This window comes from Desmodus rotundus, chromosome 12 (genome assembly GCF_022682495.2).
Source record: "Desmodus rotundus isolate HL8 chromosome 12, HLdesRot8A.1, whole genome shotgun sequence".
Classification (NCBI taxonomy): domain Eukaryota; kingdom Metazoa; phylum Chordata; class Mammalia; order Chiroptera; family Phyllostomidae; genus Desmodus; species Desmodus rotundus.
Genome location: NC_071398.1, coordinates 22293223 through 22319169, shown reverse-complemented (window position 1 = coordinate 22319169; position 25947 = coordinate 22293223). Strand labels below are relative to the sequence as shown.

The 25947-nt window shown below is 46.2% G+C and overlaps 1 protein-coding gene and 1 long non-coding RNA gene across 4 annotated transcripts; both read right to left on the bottom strand.

Annotated features, from left to right (window-relative positions):
- Positions 1-1720: 1720 nt before the first annotated feature.
- Positions 1721-11223, bottom strand: NUDT7 (nudix hydrolase 7). 3 transcript variants are annotated; one of them, XM_024556050.3, is made up of 4 exons: positions 11109-11223; positions 7897-8050; positions 3516-3674; positions 1721-2394 (listed from the first exon to the last, which is right to left on the bottom strand). In XM_024556050.3, exons 1-4 carry the CDS (start codon positions 11195-11197, stop codon positions 2026-2028), a joined length of 771 nt encoding a protein of 256 aa, XP_024411818.2. In that variant the 5' UTR covers positions 11198-11223; the 3' UTR covers positions 1721-2025. The 3 variants fall into 3 exon arrangements, with proteins under 3 accessions (XP_024411818.2, XP_045047860.2, XP_045047861.2); XM_045191925.2 differs by having other exon boundaries at positions 3555-3674; XM_045191926.2 differs by lacking the exon at positions 3516-3674.
- LOC139440386 (uncharacterized) lies at positions 4062-5163 on the bottom strand. Its single transcript, XR_011650608.1, has 2 exons — positions 4552-5163; positions 4062-4298 (listed from the first exon to the last, which is right to left on the bottom strand). It is a non-coding gene; the product is annotated as an uncharacterized lncRNA (long non-coding RNA).
- Positions 11224-25947: the final 14724 nt, after the last annotated feature.

Here is a 25947-nt window from a genome sequence, read left to right as displayed (position 1 = left end):
AGCACTCCCCATCGCTATGCTCTCGAGTCTGATTTGTTCCGTGATTTTTACAGATTCCCTGAGATCAGTACTCTGCCAGTAACTTTTCCTTTTATTTGAGCCAGATTTGCTACACTTCCTTGCCTTCTAACCAAAAGATGTTTAACTAGAACGCTGGACAGAGATATCGTAAAATACACAGCTAAAAAGGGTGGGTAAGGGAACAATGCCTCTATTGCTAAATATTTAGCTTCTTAAATTGAGCAGCAACGAGTGCCGCTCTGATCTCAGGCTTCAGCCGGGCCAGCTCCTTAGGGCGCAGGCAGGTTTGTGGAGCCCACAGAGTTCCGGAAGGCGACTCTGCACTGCCTGGGAGGTCAATGCTCTGCCCAGCAATTACCCTGCTATCAGACTGTAAACACACATTTGCAAATGCCTCCATAATTGTTCAGAAATAACTTAGGCCTGTTCATGCGGGCCTCGTTACCGAATGTTAATGGGGAACCTTACCCAACATCTGCTTTCATGGTTGGAGCCAGATTTGTGCTGTTTCAACACTTGCGGGTATAAAACGGCAGAAGGGATATTTTCCTCTGCCCGCTCTCGGAAAGTAAAAACTCAGCAGCAATGAACCATCGTACGGCCGATCGACGTGGTTAGTGTGGGCACCACGTTTTCGGCTGTCACGCCTTACTACAACTGGTTTGGCTTTCTAAAAATTTAGTGCATCAGTAAGATGGGCCATCGCCACTGCACAGGTAAGGTTATGTTGTTTTATTCACCTGCTTCCCTGTCCTCGTGCAGGATGGTTCATACCATAATTCAACTAAGAAATGCCTGTTAAATGTACAGCGTGATGTTTGGAGATGCCCATGTCAGAAGTGGTAGATCTCAATGCAACTAAGAACGTTTCTTTTTGACTTCTGCTGTGGGGCTAATGCTTGAAATTGGTATCTTCCTGCTCTCACCACCTTGAGGTACATACATTGTTCCCGACTGGTAGGCATACAGGCCACCGTATTCCTTCATTTCAGCTGCTCTGGATGGTGACTGCTGGGCCCCACCAACATCCAAGGGCGTCCTGGTTCTGTCACAGAACCCGTGTGTTAAATGTCACAGCTCATCCCAAATTCTAACTGCTGGCAAACACCTCAAGTTTGGGCGATTATCCATCTTGCCATTTTCAAGTGTTAGGTATATTCCTTTGGGTTATAGCTCTGCTCAGGCAAAGTGACTCTGAATTATAGTGGCAAAAAGGTAACAGAATTTTATTGTTCTCCTGTGTAATTGTCCCAACTCTCATGTGAACAGCCCAGGTTGGTGGGTTGCTTTGCTCGAGTCATTCAGAGATCCAAGCTCTTACCATCTTTGGTTCTGCCACACCCCCAGGAATTCTCTTCATCTGTATGGTCAAGGCTGGGTCGCAGATAAACCCATGTTGCAGCTCGTGGAATGGGGAAAAAAGTCCAGGGAAGCTGGCTTGTCTCTTAAATTGGTGATGACCTGAGAAGTCAACTGTCATTCATATCCCATTGGTCTAAACTAAGTTCCAGAGCCACATTTAACTACACGGGATCCTGGGTAACGCTGTTTCTACCTGGGAGCTCTGGACTTAACTTCAACTCTCCTGCCATGGGAGAAAGGGACAACAGATTTTGATGGCTGGCCAGAAGTTTCTGTCACATGCAACATCGGAAAGAAAGAGATATTACCTCTTACAAATAAGATAAATGCCACATGGTCATATATTCAACAAATATTTATTAAGTGTCTACTGTGTGCCAGATGTATTTTCTTACATGTGTAAGAAAAATGGTGCTAATATATTGTGAGTGAAATTATGCAATACTATAAACACATGTTCCACTTTTGAAAGACTTTTGCTCTTTCAGAAAACAGAGGGAAACTGAAAACAAGGCAAGGTTTTTTATCTTCATATTGCAGGAAAAATACTCACACCTGTCAAATTCCACCAGCTGGCACTATGGTTGTTCTGCGGATAAGCACACAAAAGCTGCTTCGTTATCTGGATGCTGGTCTCATAAATCACAGCTTGCTTGCTGCATGATTATGAAACTGCAGGAAGGATTTTTCGGAGGATGATATTAGATCGTTGAGATTAAATTCAACCTCAAAGGTCGGGTGCTTTTCCAAAATAATTAAGGCAACGAACAGAGCATATTTTGCAGTTAATCCCTTGATATAGTAAGTCACACCATCTTCAGGGTTTGTGTACTCAAAGCAATGAAAAAGAATACGACGACCACACCATGTCACGTAGTTCTGGTGGTAGGCGCGTGGACGCAGAAAATACTCCAGAGGCACCAGGAACACATTCTTAACTTCATCAGGGTTAGGCTGGGCCCGGAAGCTGTGGTCTATGAAGCCGACGACTGGTGTTATCAATGTATTTCTCTAAAAGCAGAAAACAAAATACACAAAGTAACAAGTAAAGAGATACTGTTTCAAATGCTAAAGTCATGCCACTTCCACGTGAACTAAGAAAACAAGCTGAAGCGGTCAGGACATGACGTGGGTTGGGAAGGAGGAAAAACTGGCTGCAGATGTAAACTTCACGGTCCCATGAAAAGCGGGTAGCCTCTGTCCTACCTTAGGCAGCGTCTGTGAGGTAACTCTGAAAATACTTTGTGGACACAAGTAGGTACAATCTTTTGGAATGGCAATTTGGCATTATAAAACTATGGTCCCTCTGACTTAGCAATTGAGTTTGTGTAAGTGTATCTGTATGATAAATTTCTACCAGAGAGAAGAGATACAAGTACATCAGGTCCTGTAGTCACGGTGTTTCAATATGCCATTGATGCAATGCTGTGGGAACTTAACTTTGTTTATATCAACTAGCCTACGGTAAAACTGGTTTCATTAGATGTTGGCTTGCGTAAAGTTGCAGAACCTATCAGCAACGTTCAGTGAGGACTTAGCTGCACAAGATTGAAACATTATTTGCAGTAGCTGAAAACTCTAAAGTTACCACTCCTCAGAGGATGGACATTGAGGGTAGGTCAATTATGAGTATAGCCACATAATGGGATTCTATGCAGCCATTAAAAAATGCAAAGATAACTTTCCCTATCAGTACAGACACAGATGTGCCATCACATTCATTGTGACATACTCCCATATATGGGAAATTATAATCACCTATGAACTATTTTACCCATATGTTTATATGTGAGAGGCTTTCTATTTACAATCACAACTCTTTGCAAATAAACGTAGGGCACTATTAAGTGAAAGATTCTACTGGAAATTTTGAGGGGGACACCTGGGGTTAGTGTAAAAACAACTACAGGGTTCCACAGCACCCAATTTGAAAACCATCCATGGACTTCCCCCTTTTATTTCCGGGTAGCACGAGAGTGCCCAGGACAAGGGGCTTTCCCAAGGCTGCTTGGCTTGCAAGAGGCAAAGCCACACAAGAACCAGTCTCTCAGGAGCATGTCTGGCCATCCTGAAGACAGGGGTGCTCTGGGAGCTCATGAGTCTTAGCAACCCGTTTCTGTTCCAACCCTTACATCAAACACGTACGGCACCAGGCAGCAGACAACCTCCACCTGCTCAGGGCGCAGCCCCACTTCTTCCTGGGCTTCCCGGAGGGCCGTGGCCACGTCATCCACATCTGTAGGGTCACACTTTCCTCCAGGGAAGCACACCTCTCCAGGTGCCCGTCTGAGCTGGACAGTGAAAGAACAGAGCTGCACTGTGTGACTCCAATTACGGAACCATCCATTCATTCCTCAAGTACTTCCTGAACCTCTATTTGGGGTTAGAGTCCATTCTTACAGTAGTGGTAGTAAAGGGGGAACTGGAGCACAGAAAAAATGTTTTCACTTGAATCCTTTTTTAAATAAGTGAACTTAGAGAACTTCTCTCACCGTTAACTATTCCCTACTGGGAAGATACCACACACACAGAGATTTACACTGACGGGGGGCAGCTGAGGGAAAGGACACTGCAAAGGCGCTGGTACCAGTGGGTAACTTTACTGTGTGCTCACCCTGTTCTGGACATGTTGCTCCACGAGGACTTCTCAGAGTCATCAGAACAGTTTTATAAGTTGCTTTTTTTTTTTAAGATTTTATTTATTTACTTCTTAGAGAGCGGGGAAGGGAGGAAGGAAGAGAGGGAAGGAAAGATCAATGTGCGAGAGCCACGTCAATCGTTTGCCTCTCGCACACCCCCAGTTGGGGGCCTGGCCAGCAACCCAGGCGTGTGTCCTCACTGGGAGTCGAATCCACTGAGCCACACCAGCCAGGGCTAAAGGTTTTTGTGTTTTTTTTTTTTAATTGAGGTGAAATCTGTAATATAAAATTAAAGTGAACACATCAGTGACATTCAATACATTCACGTCACACAATACGACCACCATCTAGTTCCAGGACATTTTCATCTCCCCAAACAGAGACTCTACCCACTAAACAGCTGATCCCCACTCGCCTCCCCCCCCCCCCCCCCCCCGCCCTCACTTTCTGTCCGTGGAGTCACCTATCCTGGACATTCCCTATAAAGGGAATCACATGGCACACGACCTTTGGTGTCTGCGTCTCTCACCTGGCTTCACGTTTTTGGAGTTCCTGCACGCTGCAGCATGTGTCCGCACTTCTTTCCGTTTTTGTGGCTGAATAGTTTCCACTCTACGTACATACCACAATTATCTGTCTTTCCAGTAATGGACATAGAGGCCAATACTGTTCCTTCCACTTGCATATAAGGGAACTAAGCCTCAGAGAGGTTTGGTAACCTGACCAGATTCACATAAGGCGTGAGTAGTGGAGCTGGAATGTAAACCAGCATTTTCACTCTAGAACACACCATACATTCATTACCACCTCACAGAGAAAATGTGGTCCCCCGTGCTATGAGCGCTGACCTGTGTCAGCGCCATACATCTGCACGCATGGGTGAGGAACAGGGGGCTCTCTTTCCCAGCATCGCCCCGCCATGTATATCCTTGATTCATCCTAAATACCTTTCCCCTTTCTTTTTTTCATCTCTGTCTTTCAAAGGATTTCTCTCCTATCTTGGGCACGGGTGGGGAAGCACAAACCCTCCATGCTTCTCTCCTCTGCAGGACCGAACTTCTTAGGAGACGTGACCTCTGTTTCTTTCACACTCACTGCCGCCTGTGCCCACCATCCTTTCTCTCCTGAACTGTTGCATGACCTCAGGGTCAGCCTCCGGCCCGGCCTCTTCTCTGCCGTGTGCAGTGAGGGTAATGGCGCCGCCCACCTCCCAGGGTCATGGAGTCGGTCGCAGGAGCTGAAGCACATGGCGCAGCACCTGGCCCATGTGAACTATTTATTTGTGAGAATGCGTAAGGAGAATTCTTGATGTCTGGAAGCTAAATCAAGAGGTCATGCAGGCATTTTTAGCAGCAGGCCCAAAATATCCTTGTAAAAATAAACTAGATGCCATTATAAATATTGTCACATTCTACCATTTAAACTCCTAGTTAGGCAAACTTTTTAAAAAACGAAAGAAATCATTTTAAAGTTCCTCTCTGCTAATAAATCAGTACAAAAAAGCAAGTTAAAAGATCAGTAACGATGCAGGAACTGCTGCAATACACAGAAATCTCACACATCTTCACATCGATTTTAGTGATAAGTGTAGGTGAAAACCAGGTGGAGGGACATGTCCCTACTGCCGTTCCCACTCACCACCCAAATGCATGAGAAACAGACCTAAGGTTGCATCACCGCTGAAATGAACTCCATGGCGCCAGCACACAGCAGCAAGGCATCGGTGCCAGAGGCACTTGCAGGAGCACGTCAGGCTTGGCAGAAATACACACCTGATTTAATGACTATTCTAAATGCTTGTAAGAAAATTTATGCAGCCCTGGCTGGCGTGGCTCAGTGGACTGAGTGTGGGCCTGTGAACCAAAGGGTCACTAGTTCAATTCCCAGTCAGGGAATATGCTTGGGTTGCAGGCCAGGTCCCCAGTAGGGGGTGTGTGAGAGGTAACCACACATTGATGTTTTTCTCCCTCCCTTCCCTTCTTTCTAAAAATTAAATAAATAAAAATCTTTTTTAAAAAAAGAAAATGTTATGCAGTTTTAAAGAAAATATTCGCCAACTGTCAGCACCAAAAAGGGCCCTTATCTAAGTACAGAAGTTTCCAATCATTTTATTTTTTCATAAATAGCATAACATTTTTATTAAATAAAACCTTATGGAATGCTACTCACAGCCAAATAAGGTTGCAACTGAATTTCCTAAGACTTTCATCTATTTTTTTTCTTGACTTTCTGCTTGCTTATTTCAAGCCCTAGAGAGCTGGGAGGAGAGAGAACAAAGAGGGGAGAGGAGGGAGAGTTTGGGGGGAGAGTGGAGAAGGAAGAGGAGGGGCAGGGAAAGGAGAAAACTGAGGCTCAGGGATGAAGAACTTTGCTCCAGGTTCCAGAGCCAGCAGGGGAGCCCCGACTTAGATAGGAGGGACTGTTGACACGCACCCCCTTCCCCATCTAGGAGAGGATGACATCTGTGGACCCAGCTCGTGGGACTCCAGGGAGAGGCCAAGCTCGGGTAATGCCTGTGGGAATTTCTTGACCCCAAAGTCAGATATGCTTAGAGTCCAATTTAATTAAATTTAAATATTTTTTTAAAAATGTGACTTTTGTATATCAGAGTTTATGGTGTAAGGTGATTCTCCCTTAATAATCAATAGGCGAAGATACTTGAAACAGAGACCAGAGGCCCGTTTTGGTCTAGATTTTCTCCATTGTTGTTTTTATAATTTAAAAAATATGGTGAAGTGCTTCTGTGCTTTCTGGCAGAGCTGGGAACAGACCCCCGTTCCCCAGCTCCGAGTTAAGTATCTCCCTCGGAGACTGGATTGTCATCCTCTGACCCAGAGAGGAGAGAATGCACACAAGTCTAATCCCAAATCCACCACACTCTAGCTGATTTCTCAGCTTGCTTTCTTCCCCCTGCAGCGATACTTTTTGTTATTCTGCTTAGAAAGACGCTTTAGTAGGGCCTATTTTCTTTTTTGTACTTGGATAACTTTGAAATTCCTGCTTAGCAACTTTTCCTCGGAAGTACCTCTAACAGCAAGGGACAGTGATGGTAGCTGGTGTGAACCCAGGGGAACTGCATGCCCGGCCCACCATTTCTTTAAAGTTGGACAGTGTATCTGAAAACCTCAGGCCATGTCTGCTCACGGCCCTAGTGATGATGGGCAGCTGAGATTTTCCGAGTCCTTGCCCAGTGCCAGGGCTGTGGTAGGCACTTTACCTCCGTTACCCTGTGAAATCCTCACAGCAGCCCTGTTGAACAGGTGTTCATGTTTTGTCCTCATTTTGCAAATGGAGAGACCACAGCACAGAGAGGGCAACGAAATGAGACAGTCACACAGCTGGCAAGGAGAGAACCCGCATTCAAACATGGGCAGCCAGCTTCCAGGCCCAGACTGTTAATTTCTGTGCTCCAGAACTTTCACATTATACCCGGGGTGGGACTGGTCTCAAACAGTGGCAAAACTGCCCCCCGTTCCTGCCAGGACAGTAGTCAATCTCTGGAGACATTTGTGGTTGTCACAAAGGTGTGTGTGTGTGTGTGTGTGTGTGTGTAACTGGCACCTAGTGGGGAGGGGCCAGGGATGATGCTACACATAAACCCCATAATGCACAGGGCAGCACCCACAACAAGGTACTATTCAGCCCAAATGCCAATGGCATCAAGGTCAAGAAACCCTGATCTAAAAGTATTTTAAATTATTTATTTTTATTTCCAAAACTTCAAAAAATTCCATGTTATCCTGTGGCCCCTCAAACATCACAATTTTGAAAGTCTATTTGGGAATTTCTTGCCTCAAAATGTGTGCAAGCAAAAAAACTTCATGGGGTTTTCAAATGAACTGAGACATTACTGGCAGAACCTTTAGTCACCTACCGTTTCTGAGCGGAGGGTGAACAACAGGTGAAGTTCTCCCTCTTTAATCAGCAATGGTAAAAGGATGGAATATTTTTTATACGACAAGTGAGAATATTTGGTCCCAGCATCATGCTTTTTCAGGCGAGCCTTAGCATCGTCTATCCAGTTGTTTCTGCAAGGGAAGCAAACCAAACGTTACAGTACCAGGGCGACGGGAAAAATCTCCTCGTCCTGCCTGTGTTTCTGCTCCGTTGTGTATCTCGGCGTTTACCATTTCTGAGTCTCAGTTTACTTTTCAGCAATATGGCAGGATATCCAAGTTATATAATTTTTGGCAAGATAAAAAAGCTACAGTAGTCCACCTTTATTTTCCATTTTACTTTCTGTGATTTCAATTACCTGTAGTCCATCTCAGTCCAAAAATATTAAATGAAAAATTCCAGAAATAAACAATTCCTAACTTTAAAATTCTGCACTGTTCCGAGCAGCGTGATGAAATCTTGCACTGTCCATCGCCATCCACCTTCATCCAGGTTATCCAGGGTGTGTGACTGCTACCTGCCCCTCGGTCGCTGAGTAGCCTTCTTGGTGACCTGGCCGACAGTACTACAGTGCTTGTGTTCAGGAGCCCGTATTTTATGTGATAAAGGCCCCAAAGCACAAGAGTAGTGATGTAGGCAGTTCAGATATGCCAAAGAGAGGCCTAAAGTGCTTCCTTTGAGTTGCAGGGGTGGCCAACCTTTTGGCGACTCTGCACCACGCTGGAAGAAGACCTGTTTGGGCTACACATTAAATATATCATGACACATAATCACAAAAAAGTCTCATAATGTTTTAAGTAAAGTTACAATTTTGTGTTGGGCCACATTTACAGCCGTGCTGGGCTGCATGCGGCCCATGGGCTGCGGGTTGGACACCCCTGAAGGGTAAAAGTGAATACGGTACAATAAGATATTTGGAGAGACACTACATTCACATGCCTTCTATCATAGTACATTGTTATAATTGTTCCATTTTATTATTAGTGACTGTTGCTAATCATCTACTCTGCCTAATTTATAATGTTTTTATGGGTACGTATGTATAGGAAAAACCATCACAGTACACACACACACACACGTATATACGGTTTTGTACTATCTGTGGTTTCAGGCATCTTTTGAGGATATTGAAATATATCCCTCATGGGTGAGGAGGGGACGACTGTACTAAAAACACAGTTCAGTACATAAGTTAATTTGGAAACTAAGTTAAATTTAAATGATGAAAAAATATGTTTTAACAATGCAACAGGTAATTGCTGAAATCCATAATTATGTCCAGGTAAGACAGGTTTGCTGAATAAGTCACTATAAATTTACACCATAGTGAAATTAAGGACTTTCCCTTAATCCGGCCCTTATGTCATGTTATTAAGCATTCCTTTTGTTATCAAGTATTCAGCTGCCTTAAAATAGTGGTTCCCAGACTTTGGCAGCAACAGAATCACCGGGAGAGCTGACTACACACAACACCGATGCTGGGCCCACTCCAAAACCGTGACTCAGCAGGTTTGGGGTGGGGCCGAGGAGTTGGCAGGTATCCCACTCCCAAGCCATGGGGATGCTGCAGACCAGGGGAACGCACTTTGAACACCATTACCCGATAATATGCAAGTGTTTGGATTTGTGACCACAAATGGTGCCCTGAATTCATGACCGTGAGTTTGTTTTGGTCCTTTTGAAAGGAGTATTTTGTTGCTGATTTGTGTAGTGGGTTAAATAGTGTCCACCCAAAACCTCAAATGTGACTTGACTTGGAAATAGGATTTCTGTAGATTCAATTAGTTTATGACTTAAGATGAAATAATCCTGGATTTAGGAGGGACCCTGATTCCAGTGAGTGGTGTCGTTACAAAAAGAGGACAGGGCGCAGAGAGGTAGATACAGGGAAGAAGGCCAGGTGAAGACAGAGGCAGGGACTGGCTGTGCTGCTGTCACAAGCCAAGGAACACCAGAGCCACCAGAAGCTGCAACAGGCAAGGAAGGATCCTCCCCTGGAAACTTCAGAGGGAGAAGGACCCTGCTACCACCTGGATTTGGACTTCTAGCTTTCAGAACTGTGAGAGAATTTCCGTTTTTTAAGCTACTGTTTGTGGCACTTTGTTATTGACAAGCCAATAAACTAACAGTTTAATTTTAATTTTTCTATGGGAAAGGCAGTGGTTTTGCATAGTGGGCACAAATCAGATGTTTAAGTCAGCTGGAATTGGTTTCAAAATGTTTACGGATGACCTCTCCAAGACGCCCTTTCCTCATCTGTGACATGTCTGGAAATATTTGTGAGGATTTAATGACATAATTCATATACTGTGGCTGGTACTCAGCTAGTAGCCTATGAATGGTGACTACTGTCATAAATGCCCCCATAATTAAATGAGCAGTTGCTTGCGGGAGGTATTTCTGCTTTTTGCCTCTTTCTACATGGCAGGGTGGTCACTAATAGTGGTCAGATAACGGCTGTGAACTGCAAAAACGACCAAAAGGCTTGAAAAGAACCACTGAGTGCTGGCACCTGAGGACACGCCGGGGTGCATCCCAAGCACACAGGCCCACATCCAGAGGAGGAAACTTGCCGGCCCAGTGGGAATGGACTTGACCCAGTGTGGCTGCTAAGAGGCCCCCATAACTAATAAGAGGGTCCAACAGATGCAAAGTCTGCAAAAACGTGTTTGACCACATTAGGGGCCGATCCTTGGAATAATCACCATAAAAACACCAACAACAGTAGCAGCCAACCTGTTGTGAGCACAGGCTTATCCCACACTCTTGCCTTGCTTTCCTCGTTATCCTCACCACAGCCTGGCGAGGTGAGCGCATCATCCGGGCCCCACGGGCCCCACTGGAAGTAGCCACCGGGGGACCTAGCCTCTGGGGTCGCCTCCTACGGACTCGTGGTTCCTAAAGTCGAAGTCTGGAGCAGAAGAGGTAAGCCGGCTGCGCTGAGGGAAACGCTGTGCCCTTGGGGGAGGGGAGGGGAGGCCCTGATGGGTCTTAACTCAAGAAGTCCGGGGCCGCAGAAGGTGCAGAGGTCCCGGGACCCTGCGGGCGTCCAAGGGGGCGAGAGCGCCGATCGCGGGCTCAGCAAAAGCAATCCCAGGCAAAAGGCCCCGCGACCCGCGGCCCACGATCCGTTAGGCCCTGTCCCGATCAAGTCCGGGCTCAGTGTACCCGGGGCTAGGGGGTCTTTACCTGACTGCCTCCGGAGGACAGGACCGCGACATTGCTCGGGAAAGTTTGTTTCCAACAGCAGATTGCTTTGAGTACTGCTGGACGGGCATGCGCAGAGCGGCCGTGCGCCGGCGGAGGGAAGAGAGGCGGGGCCCAGGGACGGAGCTAAGGCGGGGCCAGAGAAGGAATGGGGCGGGGACCTGTGGAGGTGGGCGGGGCCTAGTGCAAGTTTTGGAGAATCGGCCGGCGACACTGGGGCGGGGCTGGAGGGAAACCAGACCCGGCCTTCCGGGTCCGGTGGCGAGAAGCGGTTTTGGCTCAGCTCCCTGCTCTACCTCGGGAACAACAGGTATATGAGGAATTCTAAAGTTGACCGTTGTAATAAAGGAGAAAAAAATGTGAAAATGCAGTGCCGATGAGTTGAGAGGATTCGCTGGTGCTAGGAGGTTAAGTTGGTTCAGCTTTTCTGAATAGCACACATTTACTGAGCACTTGCTATGTGCAGATGCCACAGCATGTGGAGCTTACTGTCAAATGGCGGAGAGAGAGAAAGAAAGGAACAAAAAACATTACATAGATAAAGCAAAGCCCTTTAGTCCTTGGAGAGCATCTGACGGAGAAACGTGACCAAGTCAGATCAGAGAAGGCTTCCCAGAAAGAGTGGAAATGGCAGACCTCCAGAGCAGCTGTGCGCCAGGGTCGTTCAGGACCAGCAGCATCAGCACCACCTGCACGCTGTAAAAATACAGACTCTTGGGTGCCATCCCAGACCTGTGGCTCAGAAACTGGGGGTAAGGCCCTGTGATCTGTGCGTAGGAGGTTCTGATGCTCAGAGAGCCACAGCTCTCCGGGGTGTGTGGAAAATAAACAGGGGAAAGAAAGGGGCAGGGGAGAGAGTTTGGGAGGAAGGACAAGTTTGTGCCAAGACCCCATGCTGTGCAAAGACCCCCCCCCCCCAGAGGAGTGGCTCCAGGAGAGCCAGTGACAGGGAGCCTAGTGGGAACCCACACTCTGGAGGTGGGATTTCGGAGACTTAAGGCCGGGCTGACTTCTGTATCCCTGCAAGAGGTGCAATGGCTGGAGCCCACAGTACTGCTGTAATTTTAATTTCTTTTAAAATCAGGAGAAAAAAAATACAATAATAGCCAATGTAAAATAATAAATCTAGCCTAGATTACATTCATCTTTATATCAATACAGTCATAAAATAGAATTCATTTTATTATTATTTTTTTGGAGGAAGGAGTTTATAAAACCAAAATTGCCGAGGACCTATGAAATTCCGTGTGTCCCTGGGTTGTGGGACAGTTGAGCCACAGTTCCCAAGACCATCTGAGCCTAGATGTTCACCTGGCGAGGCTGCCAAAGCTGAGAGAGCCCGAACCCCAAGGTCGATGACACTAATGATAACAGTGATGTCACCTCACCTACATGTACTTAAACTCCTCTGAGCAACACCATCAAGTAGGGTTATTTCTATAGAGGTATTAACATAATCACTTTCCAGATCAGGAAATAAAAAATGATTTGCTTAAGTTCACACAGCTAGGGTTCAAAGTTATATCATTCTGACCTCCGAGTTCATTTATTTCCACATCACCTCAGAGAAGCCACTGACCTATGAATTATATGGCTCTGATTATGAATAAGAAGGAGATAAATTAACCTTTCATCCAATATCCATTGCATACTTATTATGTGCTAGGCATGTCTAACATGTGACCCCTTGACCTTTAAGGCCTCTTAGTTTATTGGGAGTGGTAATAAACATGACTCGGCTCTAGTAATGCACAGTGTGTTCTCAGCTCTGTATGAGAAGGGAGGGGAGAATGGTTCAGAGGGTTGAATTGGGAACTGAAAATTATTGTCTGGGGATTTTATTTTCTCTTCTTTTAGACATCCTTTGATTGACCCCTTGATTTGAAGATGAGCAAACTGAGGCTCAGAGTAGTCTAGTGCCTTGCCCGTGGTCACACAGCGGGTGAATTGTGATCCCATCCACTGAGCTGCAGCGGCACTCCGGTAGTTTTTGAGGGATAGGTGGGATTTTAAGAGGCCAAAGTGGAGGAGATGGCATTTTTAGTAGAAGGAACAGCAGAAGCTGAGCATGAGCGAAGAGTGCTGTTCACAGGAGAAGATAGTGCAACAGGGCTGGAACAAAAGGGGCATTGGGCGGAGTAGAGCCCTGAAAACAGGTAAAAAGCTAGGAAGCCACAGCAAGATGGAGGTTGACCTTCCTCCTAAAGAGAGAGGAATAACAGATCTGGGTTTTCAGGAAGATCTCTGTGGAATCACGGTGGGTGGATTGGAAGTAGGGAGAGACTGGAGCCAATCGGGGCTCTTCCAAAAATCTGGCTGAAGGAACCAGAAAAAGATGCTTTAAGCCTTCTGAAAACCCCCCATACTCGCTACATCAGAAGTCAGAGTTTGCCAGGGGACGGTCTTAGTGCAAAAAGCAGGATCGAGATGTCTTGCTGTGCACCAAGGCTATGTGCACAGCATCTTCTTTCAGGATCGGAAAGACTGCTGTGAAAATACTTAGTTTTTAGGGGTTTTGTAAGTCTGGCAGCCAGAGCACAGGGAACGTCACAGGTGAAATGCATCATAATAAGATTATACATACATGGGGTATACATACATGTATATGTGTGCCTATATCTCGAAACCTGCAAAACAACACAGGCTTCGAGGTTAATGGGCAGTGTCTTTAGGGAAGATGACTTGTCTCTGTAGCCTTCATACACATGTTTGTTGGTAGCAACATAATTCTAGAAAATGAGTGGGAGAGAAGCAAAACTATAAAAAAGTTCAGGGCAGCATGCAAAGCCACCACCTCAATGTGCAGTTCTCTCAAAGAGGCAGCTCCCGGGGGCCAGGGTGGACCTTATCTTCAGTTCACCCACCTGGAACCTTTATTTGAGCAGCACCTTACAGCCCAGCCTGGGTGCCACAGAGATAAAGAAACTCCGGCCTGTCTTTGACAGCAAAGGGTGCCTGGGGAAAAGACCTACAACAATTAGCTTTAATGCCAGATAAATGCTCTCATCCAGGAATGGGGCTAAGTGCTCTGGGGAGTGAGGAGCCTCAAGCAAGCAATTAATTCTGCCTGGGAGTAGGCAGTGAGGCCTGGATGGGCTGTGGAGAGGTGGTAAGATAATAGGGAATACTTAGCACTTGGCATTATTTTCCTAAGAAATGTGAGTTTCCACCATTCCTTACTCAATTTGCAGGAGGGTCTCTAAGCAATTAGAGGGCAGTCTCAGGGGAGGGCTTTCATATTAACTATCACATCCATCAGAGTATAACGGTTATAATTGCTGGGAGGGCCTAGCACAAATAACGCCCCTTTTTTATTACAAAATCTTTTATTGTAAAACATAAGTGTGCAATTCTGTAACATAACACTATCACACTCAAGCACACCATATGACATTTGAGGTGAAATATTCAAATTAAAACTATAAATTACGACACCCATATTATTACCCTACCAACCGCACTCAAGCAGGCGTTACTTCTGCTGGCCTCTGTATTACCAACCCCCCTCCCCTTTCAAGGAGAGGAAGTTGAGGGAGTTCTTTGAGGACTAGGTTTAAATAGGAATTTCTCTATGAATGGGCCAGTGTCCTCAGCATCAAAATCATCTTGGGGGATACATGGAGAATTCAGTTCCCCAAATCCCACCCCACGGGTACTTATTTCAGGGAAAAACTCACCCAGGAACGTGCTTTTCCAAGCAGGTGTCTAGGTGATTCTGCTGTAAAGGTTAAAGACACTGGTTTATGTGCTCCGGAAAAAGACATTTAATGTTCAGGACATAAGCCACCTCCTTGCCCCAGAGGAAAGGGTGCATGGTGGCCACCAGTGCCAGGAGCCACCCTTCCTGGGAGCATGGGAACAATCTTTCTTTCTGGTCTTGGGAGTTGGCAGCTTGCGCAGGCCCATCTCAGGAGAGGCTCCGGGGAAGGTGAGTGGGTTGTTTTGTAGCAAACAGACTGGGGCGGATGGATCCCTCCATAATGTGGTCTCTGCTGGCTTTTGTTGTTGCTGTTGTGTTTAAAGGCCATTTAAAAAAGGAAAGAACTTGGGACTTTGGGTCCGCACATTCTCTCGTTGATGCCCAGTTTGGGCTAGGCACGGAGCCGGTCGTGGTCTAGACACGCACAACAGTCTCCAGGGACTTGGAGTCACGTACAGTGGTGAGTGACTTCGGTCTGCACAAGCACCTCCTGGCGGCTGACTACACATGCAGGTTCTCGGGCTGCAGCCTTAGGGATGTTGATGCGGTGGGGCCCAAGCATCTGCCTTTGCAACCAGACCCTTGGGTGATTCTGACATGTCTGCACTTTGAAGGGGGACAAATGGAACTCGAATCTGAAAAAATAAAATAAAAGACTGGAAATCAGCCGGGCCCAGGAAATCTACATAGACACATTAGCCAAGAAGTCAGTGACCTGAGACAGACCTTAATTTCTGGAAGCAAGTGTGGACTGGGAACAAAAGGTTAGCCACAGATTATAGGAAAATGCTTCTAGAACTGCCCTGGAATACAAAAATGTAAATTGCTGGGAATTTACATCTGGGCTCTGCCAAAGTGATTTCTCAAAGTAATTCATGGTGTTTTTCATCCGTATTTAATTTTTATTGTGTAACAATAAAATAGATATATGCTTGCATATTAAGATGTCTTAAATCTCTGAGTTTCCGCGAGCCAGGCTCGCCAGAAACTGATAAAAACCGATGGGCGGGCATCATTCACACATTTTGTACCATTGTTTGTTCTCATTTCCGCGCACCTTTAGAAATGAGCTAAAGATGAGTTATGTTTAATTCCTTTACTGCTGTGGAATCTCTGTGTAATGGAACAATCAACTAGGTTTAATTACCAATAACAACTGCGCTGGGAAAGCTGTAATCTCAGTGAGGGCTTGGCCTAGGATGTATCTAATGACGGAACTGTGCTGTACAATGAGGCACAGTCTGGTCTCAATTAGCTTGCAAATTAGTTGTGAAATTGGCTTAAGATTTTCCAGTGTGTGGGGAAGCTCAGTGACTATGGAAGAAGCACAGACTGTGCTCCACAGGCAGCTACCCTCTGTGTCCTCACCCTGGCCTTGGGTCTGCCCACCAGGAACTCACAACTCAACCCTGGTCAAACCTTTGCTTTAATAGGTTGATGAGGGGATGTGGAAACTCACATCACTCCCTAAATCCAGACTCTACCACTTACCTGCTGGCGTGGTACCTTATCCAACCCATTATTTTTACCACAAGGAAAACTATGCCATCTGTGCTCTGCTCACAGGGATTACACTCGGGCATGCAGCCTTCTGGCGTATCTGGGATAATATATACTACCAGGTGGGCAGAGAGACAGACAGACAGAACCGAGACAGATGGACAGGCCCTTTGAGAAGGATGCAGTCCATTTGCGGCTAGCCTCTGGTGTTTCCTGTGGCCGGCTGGCTGAAAACGGCCACACAATACTCTTGTTAAGGGGGAGGGGTGGCCATCGGTCATTGCTTGAGGTCTTTAGTGGAAGGCAGAAAAGAACGTGGACTGTCATGGGGCAGTTTCAGATCTGGTGCTGGAGGACTGTGCTTCTCACAGCCCTGCCCGCTGGAACTTCTCTGCAGTGACAGAAAGTCTCCGTATCTTTGCTTTCTAGTGCGGCGGCCACAGACCAAATGTGGCTATTGGTGTAACTGAGGAACTGACTTTTACATTTTATCTACTTTTAGGTAATTTAAATAGCCACAGGTGGCTAGTGGCTACCATATTAACACAGGCCGTGTTACAATTTCTGAGTTTCCTTCCATCCTGCAACCTTCTTGGAAATATCAGCTCAAGACCTCCACCAAGGGTACAGTATCTTTTGGGTTAAACACATTCTTTGGTGAAAATTCTGAGAGGCTTCTGCCCAGGGTATTTTGGGGGAATGGAGGCCAGAAGCAAGTGTCATTAATTCCTTTCTTTAATTAAAAAAAAAAAGTTAGCTCACCTTACCCGCAATGGGCACCCACTCTTGTCCCCCCTCCCATCACCACAGTGAGGGTTTGAAGCGGGCCTTTCGATTGCCCAAGACAATAAGCTGTTAGCAACAAAAGTGCTTATCTCTTCATGCCCATTACATGACGCGAGCTGTGTTACATGTTGGACACAGTGATTGGATTGGATGCCATACCTGTCTTTGAAGAGTTACTATTGTGGAAGGGGAAATATGGTATTTCCCCAAATGTGTTCCAAGCAACCTTAGTCCTGTGGCGTGCCCTGTGGGAGGGCACTAATGTCAAAAACATTTGGGGAAGGCTGCATTTGATACGGTCCCTCCCAGATACGTAATCTGTGAATATGGTAAAGTCTCCACACTTCGTTTAGCCCCACTTTCCTCTGATGTACAGAGTTCTCTTTGCCCCGTCATCCCCGCTGGCGTTGATCTGAACTGGTGTTTTGTTCAAGGCACTTGGGGTGGTGCTCCATTAGAGTGATGCCGGGGCAGGTGGGGGAGGCTGCGTTACTTCCTCCTGGGGGTAGAGGAAAATCTCATGGAGAAGCCTGATGCTGCTGCCCCAAACAGTATGTGAAATACTGCCCTTCCTTATTCCCTTCATCTGCTTTATTCTTCTCCGTAGCACTCGTCACTAGGTGATCTAACACACAGCTCTCCTTCATTCTCTGCCTCCCTCCACTGAAATCTAAGCTCTAGGAGAGAGGGAGCAAAGCATCTTTTTTTCCCCACTACTGTGGCCTCAGCACCCAGGTAATCAATAAGTTTTTTTGGTTTTTGACTGTTGATATTGAAACACATTTCAACTGGGTTTTAAAGGAAAGGAAGGATTTGGATGGGCTAGAGGTGAAGTTCATTCTAGGAGACACACGAAGACTAAAAGCACGTGGAGAGTCGTGTGGAAGCTGGCGTTGATTAAGGAAAGGGTGGGCCTAGTAGTAGGAGATAACACTGCTAGGACACGCTGGGGCCTCCCGCGAAGAGGGCACAAGGGGAGGATTGGTTGGCGTTCTGGGGGACTGCTGGGGGCAGGGCGAGTTGTTGGAGGCACCTCCGTGGCTCGGGAGGGTGCTGGGTTCCCCAGTGAGGAAGAGGCAGTGCGGGTTGTAGCCACTGTCTGTTTTGTGGGATTCTGGCTAGGTCACCAGCCCACAGTACATCCACCGATATGTATGCACGCATGACATATGCATGGTAACTGCTTTTATGAAATTTTACAAGGTTGTGCATTCAAAATGAACTTGCTTCAGTTTATCTACATGGGAGAGAAATGCATAGCATAAAACATGCACAACCAGAGGCTCGCAGAGGCTGCCATCCTCATAAACATGTCTCCCTGGGCCATTCATTGAGGAGGTGAGTCATCTTTCTGGGAAAGGGCATGGGCTGCCAGACTGTATTTCCTTTCCGCTTTGTCTTTCAGAATACAGATGTGCTTTAGAGGCAGGGATAAAAGGCAGAACACGTTTCTATTAATGGTGCTTGTCTTTCTTCATAGTTAAATGTACATTTTGTTCCCCAAGTAGACTCTGGGCAGCTACCTGGCCTAACTGTACAGCCTCGTGGAAAATGAGATGTTTATAGTTTCTACAAGGTGAGTCCTCCTCCGACCTTGTATAGAGATTAAAATGTATGTCCCGTTTAATATCGGTAAAACCGTATTCCCTGTTGCATCCTCCACGCAGAGGCCCCAGGGGTTCCAGTTTTCTTCCCTAACCCGCTGCCACAGTCACGTGAGGCTTTACCACCACTTGTGCTGAGGGCTATGTGTGAGGCATTGTAGGTAAGTGTGTTTATTGCTTTGCGTGGTTGGGCTTAATTAATCCCTGTAACCACCCTCCCAAGTAGAGATACTTTTCTTTGCTTTTGCAGATGAGCATGCCGAGGCAGACAGCAGACAAACAACTGGGTATCATAGAGCAGATACGGATGGGGCTGGGATTTGACTAAACACCATTTCACTCCATTGTCAACATTGATTCTGTGACATTTTGATCCTTATTGCACATGCTTTTTATACTATTTATGTCTATTTTTATAAGTGTCCATTTGATAGCTACTTAATATAGACATACATATGTATATGTATATATATATATATATGTATATATGTACATATGCCCTCAGATGTCCTTTATTTGGAATATATACTCTACCTATTAAAACAATGGTTTAGATGGTTTGCCTGGCATTAAAACTAAAAGTGAGTGAAGAACATGAATCATTTACATGGGAAATGGGAGGAAATTGTACCAGAAGCGGAGGGCAAGGTGGCAAGATGTTCGCTGCACTTAAGGTTATCTTTGAAGTTCCAGGGAGAGGAAAACGAGAAGCCTTCTTTCTTTTTATTCCATGTCTCCATCCTGCTAAATGCTTCCCCCTTGCATTTTCTTTGTAGTCCGTCCACAGACGATGGGCTCCTGTACCTGCTGGGGACAACAAGGGCCCCCATCTCTCTCAGTAGGACAGAAGAGAACGTGAGAGCAGGTCAGCATCTAAGATTTCAGGCTGGGCTAGGACCTGACCTTACGGAGTCCTAACTGGACGCAGCCCTGGACTCATTCCGGTACACTCAGGAAGGCCCTGCAGAGATTAAGGTTCATCCCTGCTAGCATCTGATTTAAATCACTCTGTGGCCCACAGGAAGGCAATGTGTAACTGGAGAGAGCTTTGGAGAAGTGGGAGGAGACTACACGTGGGTTACCCAGGAGTACTGTACATGGGTTGGGTCTGCGTGCCCTGGAGTCAGATAGAATGGGGTTCGAATACTGCCTCAGGTTGGATAAAGGTTTATGCTGGCTAAATAAATAATGGGACAACCTCATAGGCTATTTTGGCACCAGTTGAAATGATATGTGTAAAAAAGGATAGTCAGTGCCTGGCCCATAATAAAGTATTCATAATTGGCTGTGTCATACATGCTGATTTATGGAGATCTTGTTGATTGTTGACCATTTTTTATTACTTATGATGCTTATTAGGGATTCAAATGCAACATGTTTCAGCTTCATGTGGAGACATTACTACTGTTCACCAATTTCTAGTTCTCTTTTTTTTTCCTGGACATATAGGTGACCACTCCTCCAGCTTCCCTGGCAGCTAGGCAGAGTCACGAGACTTATTCTGGCAAATGAAATGTGAGTGGAAGTGATGTACATCACTTCCGGCTGAGAGAGTGAAAAGGCCTCAGCTAAGTCTTAAGTTTCTGCCCTGCACCAGTGGTCTGGAGCCCCCGGCTGAGGTAGCTGTGTCCAAAGAAGGTAGGGCTCTTTTAGTCTGGGGTCCTGAGTAACTGGGTGGCCCGAACTACTCCTTCCGACCCCTACTGCTCACACACCACCCCCCCATGCTGAACACGTGATGTGAGCATGAAAGGAAAACAACACTGGAAACTTCTGTTTATTTAATACTTAGCCTGTTCTATCTTAAGTAATAAAGGCTCCCCATATCCAGAGGCAAATGTGATACAGTGGAAACAAACATCTCAATTTCTATTGAAGTTAAACTCAAGGCTCATAAAATGATGATAATAAGCTTGTTTGTAATTATAACCTGAGAAATGATAACCTTCCTAACAAATACTGAGATCGTTTTAATTAGAGTGAGATGTTTTTCTGTAATACCACACATTAAGCAGTTTTCATTTCTGTTGTACTTACATTTAGATCTTGGAAATGTTCCTTATAGTCAAGTGTATATTTTACCAAAAACCTATGGAGTAATACAAAACCTACGTATGCTATATGTCTTCAGCGTGCATCCCCATCACCTGGAGACCTTGCTAAGCACAGACTGCTAGGCTCCAGCCTGGAGTCCCTGATTCAGTTTGGCTGGGGCGGGGCTGAGACTTTGCATTTCCTACAGTGCTGTTGCTGCTGCTGCTGCTGCTGCTGCTGCTGGTGCGGCTCTGGCTGCTGCTCCAGGAACCGCACTTTGAGAACCCCCTCATCTGCCTCACCTGGGGGCTTGTCAAGTGTGCAGAGTCTCAGGCCCCTCCTCACACCTACTGAATCAGAACCTGAATTTTACTGAGACTCCCTGGTGAGTTGTGTTTGCAGTGAGGCTTGAGAAGTGCTGCATCAGAGGAAAGAGAAGCATTTTTCAGCACGTGAGCTTTTGAGAACTCGGCTGCTGCCGGTAATGGCTCAGGTTCCCTAGTGTCTACTGGGTTCAGTCTCTTTTTGTTTTGTGATCACACTGAATGAGTTCTTGTGCTCTTCTGATCCCGAGGTGGAACTGAACTTTCCAGATCTCAGTGCCCATTATGCGTTACCTGTTTGTGCAGGGCTGCAGCAGAGGCTACAATACCACCACAGCGCGTTATGCATTGTGGGGTGTACTAGTGTGGAGTTTCAGTCCTGGCTTCACTCCCTCATCACTCTGACTTTGAAGGAGACAATCTCCCTAAGCCTCCTTGTCAAAGGAGCCTAACAATAGGATTTACCTCTTAGGGTTGTTGTGTATCACTAATGTACATAAAATTCTTAGAACAATTGTGGGTTTATAGTCATCATTATATTCTCCTATGCAGCTTTTCAAGTTCCAGCTCCTAACATGAGTTCCTCTATAGATGTCTAAACACAAATTGTGAGCTGTGGCAATTGCTAAACTTGTGCATTAACGTCTCACTCATCCCTGTATGTTGCTAGCACTTAGCACAAGGCCTGTCATATGCTAGATGCTCAGTAAGTGTTGGCTGAATGGATGAACACGCAAGGATGTGCTTTGTCTGTGTGCTCGCTCCACTCTGCAGGCTAGGGTGTGGGTTTCTCTGGAATACAGAGCACAGGACTTAGCAAGACCTAGTATACTCATGCAGGGAATGGTCTCCCCAATCTCCCTGCTCTTGTAGCGAACTCCCCATCAGGGTGAGCAGAGTCAGGGTGCTGCCCAAAGCTCAGTGGTGCATCAAGGTTAGAAGATGCACCCAGTACAAGATAGCCGGGGAGAAAGGGCCAGGCACCAAGGGATATAAGGAGCTGAGACCAAAGTGCAGCCCCGGACTGGCTGCCTCCCACTCTCTCCAGGGGTAAATAGATTATGCTAGGCAGGTCCTGATACCCACCCGCCAACCAAGCTGCCACGTCTTCTCTCATCATCTCCCCCTCCACTACCCCCCACCTTCACCCTCCACCATCCTGGTCAAGTACTGATAAAAGGAAAGAAAACCCCAGCGAGGGTCCCACTGTGGAAGCTATGACACCACAGATGGTAAGACTGTCACTTTGCATCTAGACTCTCCATTCCACGAAGGGTGGGCGTTGCCTACTTGGCTCACTTGAGTATGGTGACAAAGACTGTCCTTGACCACACTTGGTCAGGCTCCCCAGAGCCCCTCTTTTGTTAGGTCTTGACATTGGCCCTTGTCCTGTTTGGTTTTGAAAGAATTTATTTATTTATTTTTAAAGAGAGGGGAAGGAAGGGAAAAAGAGAGGGAGAGAAACATTGATGTGTGAGGGAAACATTGATCGGTTACCTCTTGCATGCCCCCAGCTGGGGACCTGGGCTGTAACCCAGGCATATGCCCTGACTGGGAATCGAACTGGTGACCTTTTGGTTTGCAGGACACTGCCCAGTCCACTGAGTCACACCAGCCAGGGCCCCTGTCCTGTTTTTGGCTTGCCTAGCCCAGTTTTACCCAAAATCCTGCTAAGTCAATTTAGTGAGGATCCCGCCCACCCTTGATATCTGATTAAGTTCCTCACCCCCCACCTTTGATGTATGTCCTTGACCTGCTTCAGCAAGAATCTCCCTAGATGTCTTCTTTTAGTAACTTTTTATGCACTGACGCTCCACACTCTGCTAGATGCTATGAATCCCCATCTGTCCTTGCTGCATTTGGACCTGAGCCTGATGTCTCTCCCCTGTGGGATGGTCCTGGCACCTGTTGCAATAGTCCGGAATCAGTTCTTGCTTGCCGTTTTAACAAACGTCGGGGTGATCTTTGCTTTAGCAGTCTCCAGACCCAAGCACAGAGTGTGGCCCATGATAATGTGACTTGTAAGAGTGGAGAATGTTTGGATTCAGGGAGCTCTGCCCCTTTCTAGCTGTGTGACCCTGAGTAGGTTACTCAGCCTCTCTGAACTGCAGTTTCGTCATCGGGAAAATGGCAGTAGTAGTTACACCTGTCCAAGGGTTGTTCTGAGGATTGAACGAAACGCTGCATGGGATGCAACTATGTCTGGCACCCTGCAGGCTGGGAAGGGCTCAGGGGAGAAGGGCCAGATATTGCAGGGCTTTTCCCACCGTATCAGAGAATTGGGAATGTAAGCCGCCCTTTCAAGCTAAACACTGTGTTACAGGCAGTCCCCTGAAGATTCTCTCCTTCAACTGCCTCTTAATTGCCATATTTTGAAAACTGTTTATATGGCAGCTGCTGCAATGAAGCTTTGTGTTTTGTGATTACTTGCCTCTCTAACAGCTGTCAGTTCCTCCTAGAACTCTGTTTACCTAATTTGGTTAGACTGGTACACAGACAAATGGGCTTTCACATGATAAATGGTCCATGAAAGCGAAAGGCGTCGGCCCACACCACTGCTCTCCATTCTACGCAGGGATAAAGAAAAAGGTTGCCAGCTGTGAAAACCCAGGAGATTAGACGCAGATTTCCGAATGTCGGCCTGCTGGGAGATAATCATGTCAGCGTGACCTGCAGGGGTGCTAATAACTTGCAATTACGCACCAACCTTTCTCTTGGGACGCACGAACACTTTCTAAATATTTCCTGAAACTCTGAGAGGCAGATATGCCGGGGTATTATTATTTTGCAATTAAAAAGTCATCTTAAAAGCACCACTTTAATCATCTTTCCCATGCTGCCCATTATGGAAGCCTCTCAAGTCAGCATTTTTGGGAGGGAGATGTTCCCTGACTGTGTTACCTGAATCCAGTACCTCAAAGCTTGGAGCTTGTGTGTGTGTTTCTGTTACGGGACTAAAGGGGTCTATTTGCCTGAGCACATCAAAGCCCAATAAAATGCAAACGGGAGTTTACACAGAAGAAAGCATAGGTTTATTAGTTGAGCAAATGGCACGAAGCCTGGAGTCACAGGTAAGCAACTGTTCAAAGACCTGCCTTCCCGGAGGCTCCCAGGGGATGGGTTATACAGGGGGGAATCATGAATCATGATGGCTAAAGGAGTCAGGGCCAGAGTAGGGAGCAGTCGATTATTGTATTAGGTCCTGACGTCAGCGATGGCATGTTCTGTCCGGTTTCATGAGGATGTAGTCTGTAGGGTCAACTTTCACGGGCCTGGGGCTGAAATGCAGCTGAAGCCAAGAGGTTATCTTTAGCTTGACCTCTGTTTCTGTGGTCAACAGACCTGAGGCTGTCTTCTTAAGGCAGGTTGATGCTGACCAGAATCTGATGTCCTAATGGCTTAATGATTAAGAAAGGGAGGAGACAAACAGGAGAAAGAAATGTTAAAGAAATAGAGTTTCTGCGTGGTTACATTTCTTCACTGGCCTATCTGTTAAATTCTGAGGCAGTGCATCTCTGGATTCCTTTTAAATGTTGCTCCACCAGACACATGAGAACAAAAGGCTTTAGCCATGTACCTTTCAGAAACAACCATACCTTAGGGAGTCCTAAGGGTCAAGAGAAATAATGGCAACCAACTCTTTGTTTAAGTTGCTTTCAAAACTTCCTAAGTAGTACTTGGTTGAAGAGTGTGTATCTTACTAATGGGCTGCTGAACAAAATGTTTCCTTTTCCTGTCTCAAAAATCTTTCTAGAGCTGAGGCCAGCAGGTTTGTCCATCAGTAATGCCACTAACCTCTGTCCCAGGGTTAGAGAGGGCCCCTGGTAGGAGCCCTGAAAAATGGGGGTTCTACTCCCGGTTTTGAAAGCCGTGACTGCTGCATGACTTTAGGAGAATCATTTGACCTCTGTGAAACTGTTTTTCCCCTTTGTCTACAATGTGAGTCTGCCGAGAATGTTGAGAATACCAAAGGAGATAACGTAAGTAAAAGCAGTCTGAAAATCATAAAGGGGTGTACATATATCTAGGGAAGAATCCCCAATATCACGTTATTGGGGATTGAAGCCTAAAATCAGGCACTCTGACCTCCTTTCCATGCTGACCCTGAAATAAACATTGCCTCATTACCATGCCTGCTCCCCTGAGAAGTAGAAGGGCAAGTTCATGGTGTCTATACTCTCCTCCTCTGTCATTATTCCCCCAATACAATTGATGTTCATCAATCTCAGAGCTCATTCAGACCTATTGTTCTGTTTTAAGCAACTAAGATTTCAGGGTTGTTTGTTGTATCAGCATTATTTCACACTGGAAGTTTAAATCATCTGCACACTTCAAGTCATCAGCTTGCCCATGAGTGGGCATGAAGTTGAGAGTAGCATTTCTTCTGAGAGGTTGGTGATTCACTTTCACACAGCCTCACGGAACTGAAAACACCTGATTGGCTATGTAAGTGAAGGACTGAGCAGGTCCTCCAGGCCTTTTACTCTCTGAGAAGAATCACAAAACCAAGGAAGGAAGAATATGAAAATGCTCTTTTCTTGGGACCGGAGGGCAGATAATCCCTTGTTAGCACTACTGAATTTCAAAGAAAGGTCTCAGAGTTCTTCTGGTTCAAGTGATCTACATTTAGGTAAGGAAGTTGTGATCTTCACTGCTGAAGTAGCCACTTGTCCAAGGCCACGGGAGTTGGTAAGAGGCAGAACTGGGATCCGGGCTTCTGTCTCCTATTTCAGCCTGGGGGTGGGGGGAGGCGGGGATGGTTGGACCTAATGATAGTGGCCAAATACACTGCTTAGTTTTGAGCACTGCTACGGTTAGAAAGTCTGTGTGCCCCCAGATTTATATGTTGAAACCCTGAAGTCCCATGTGTTGGT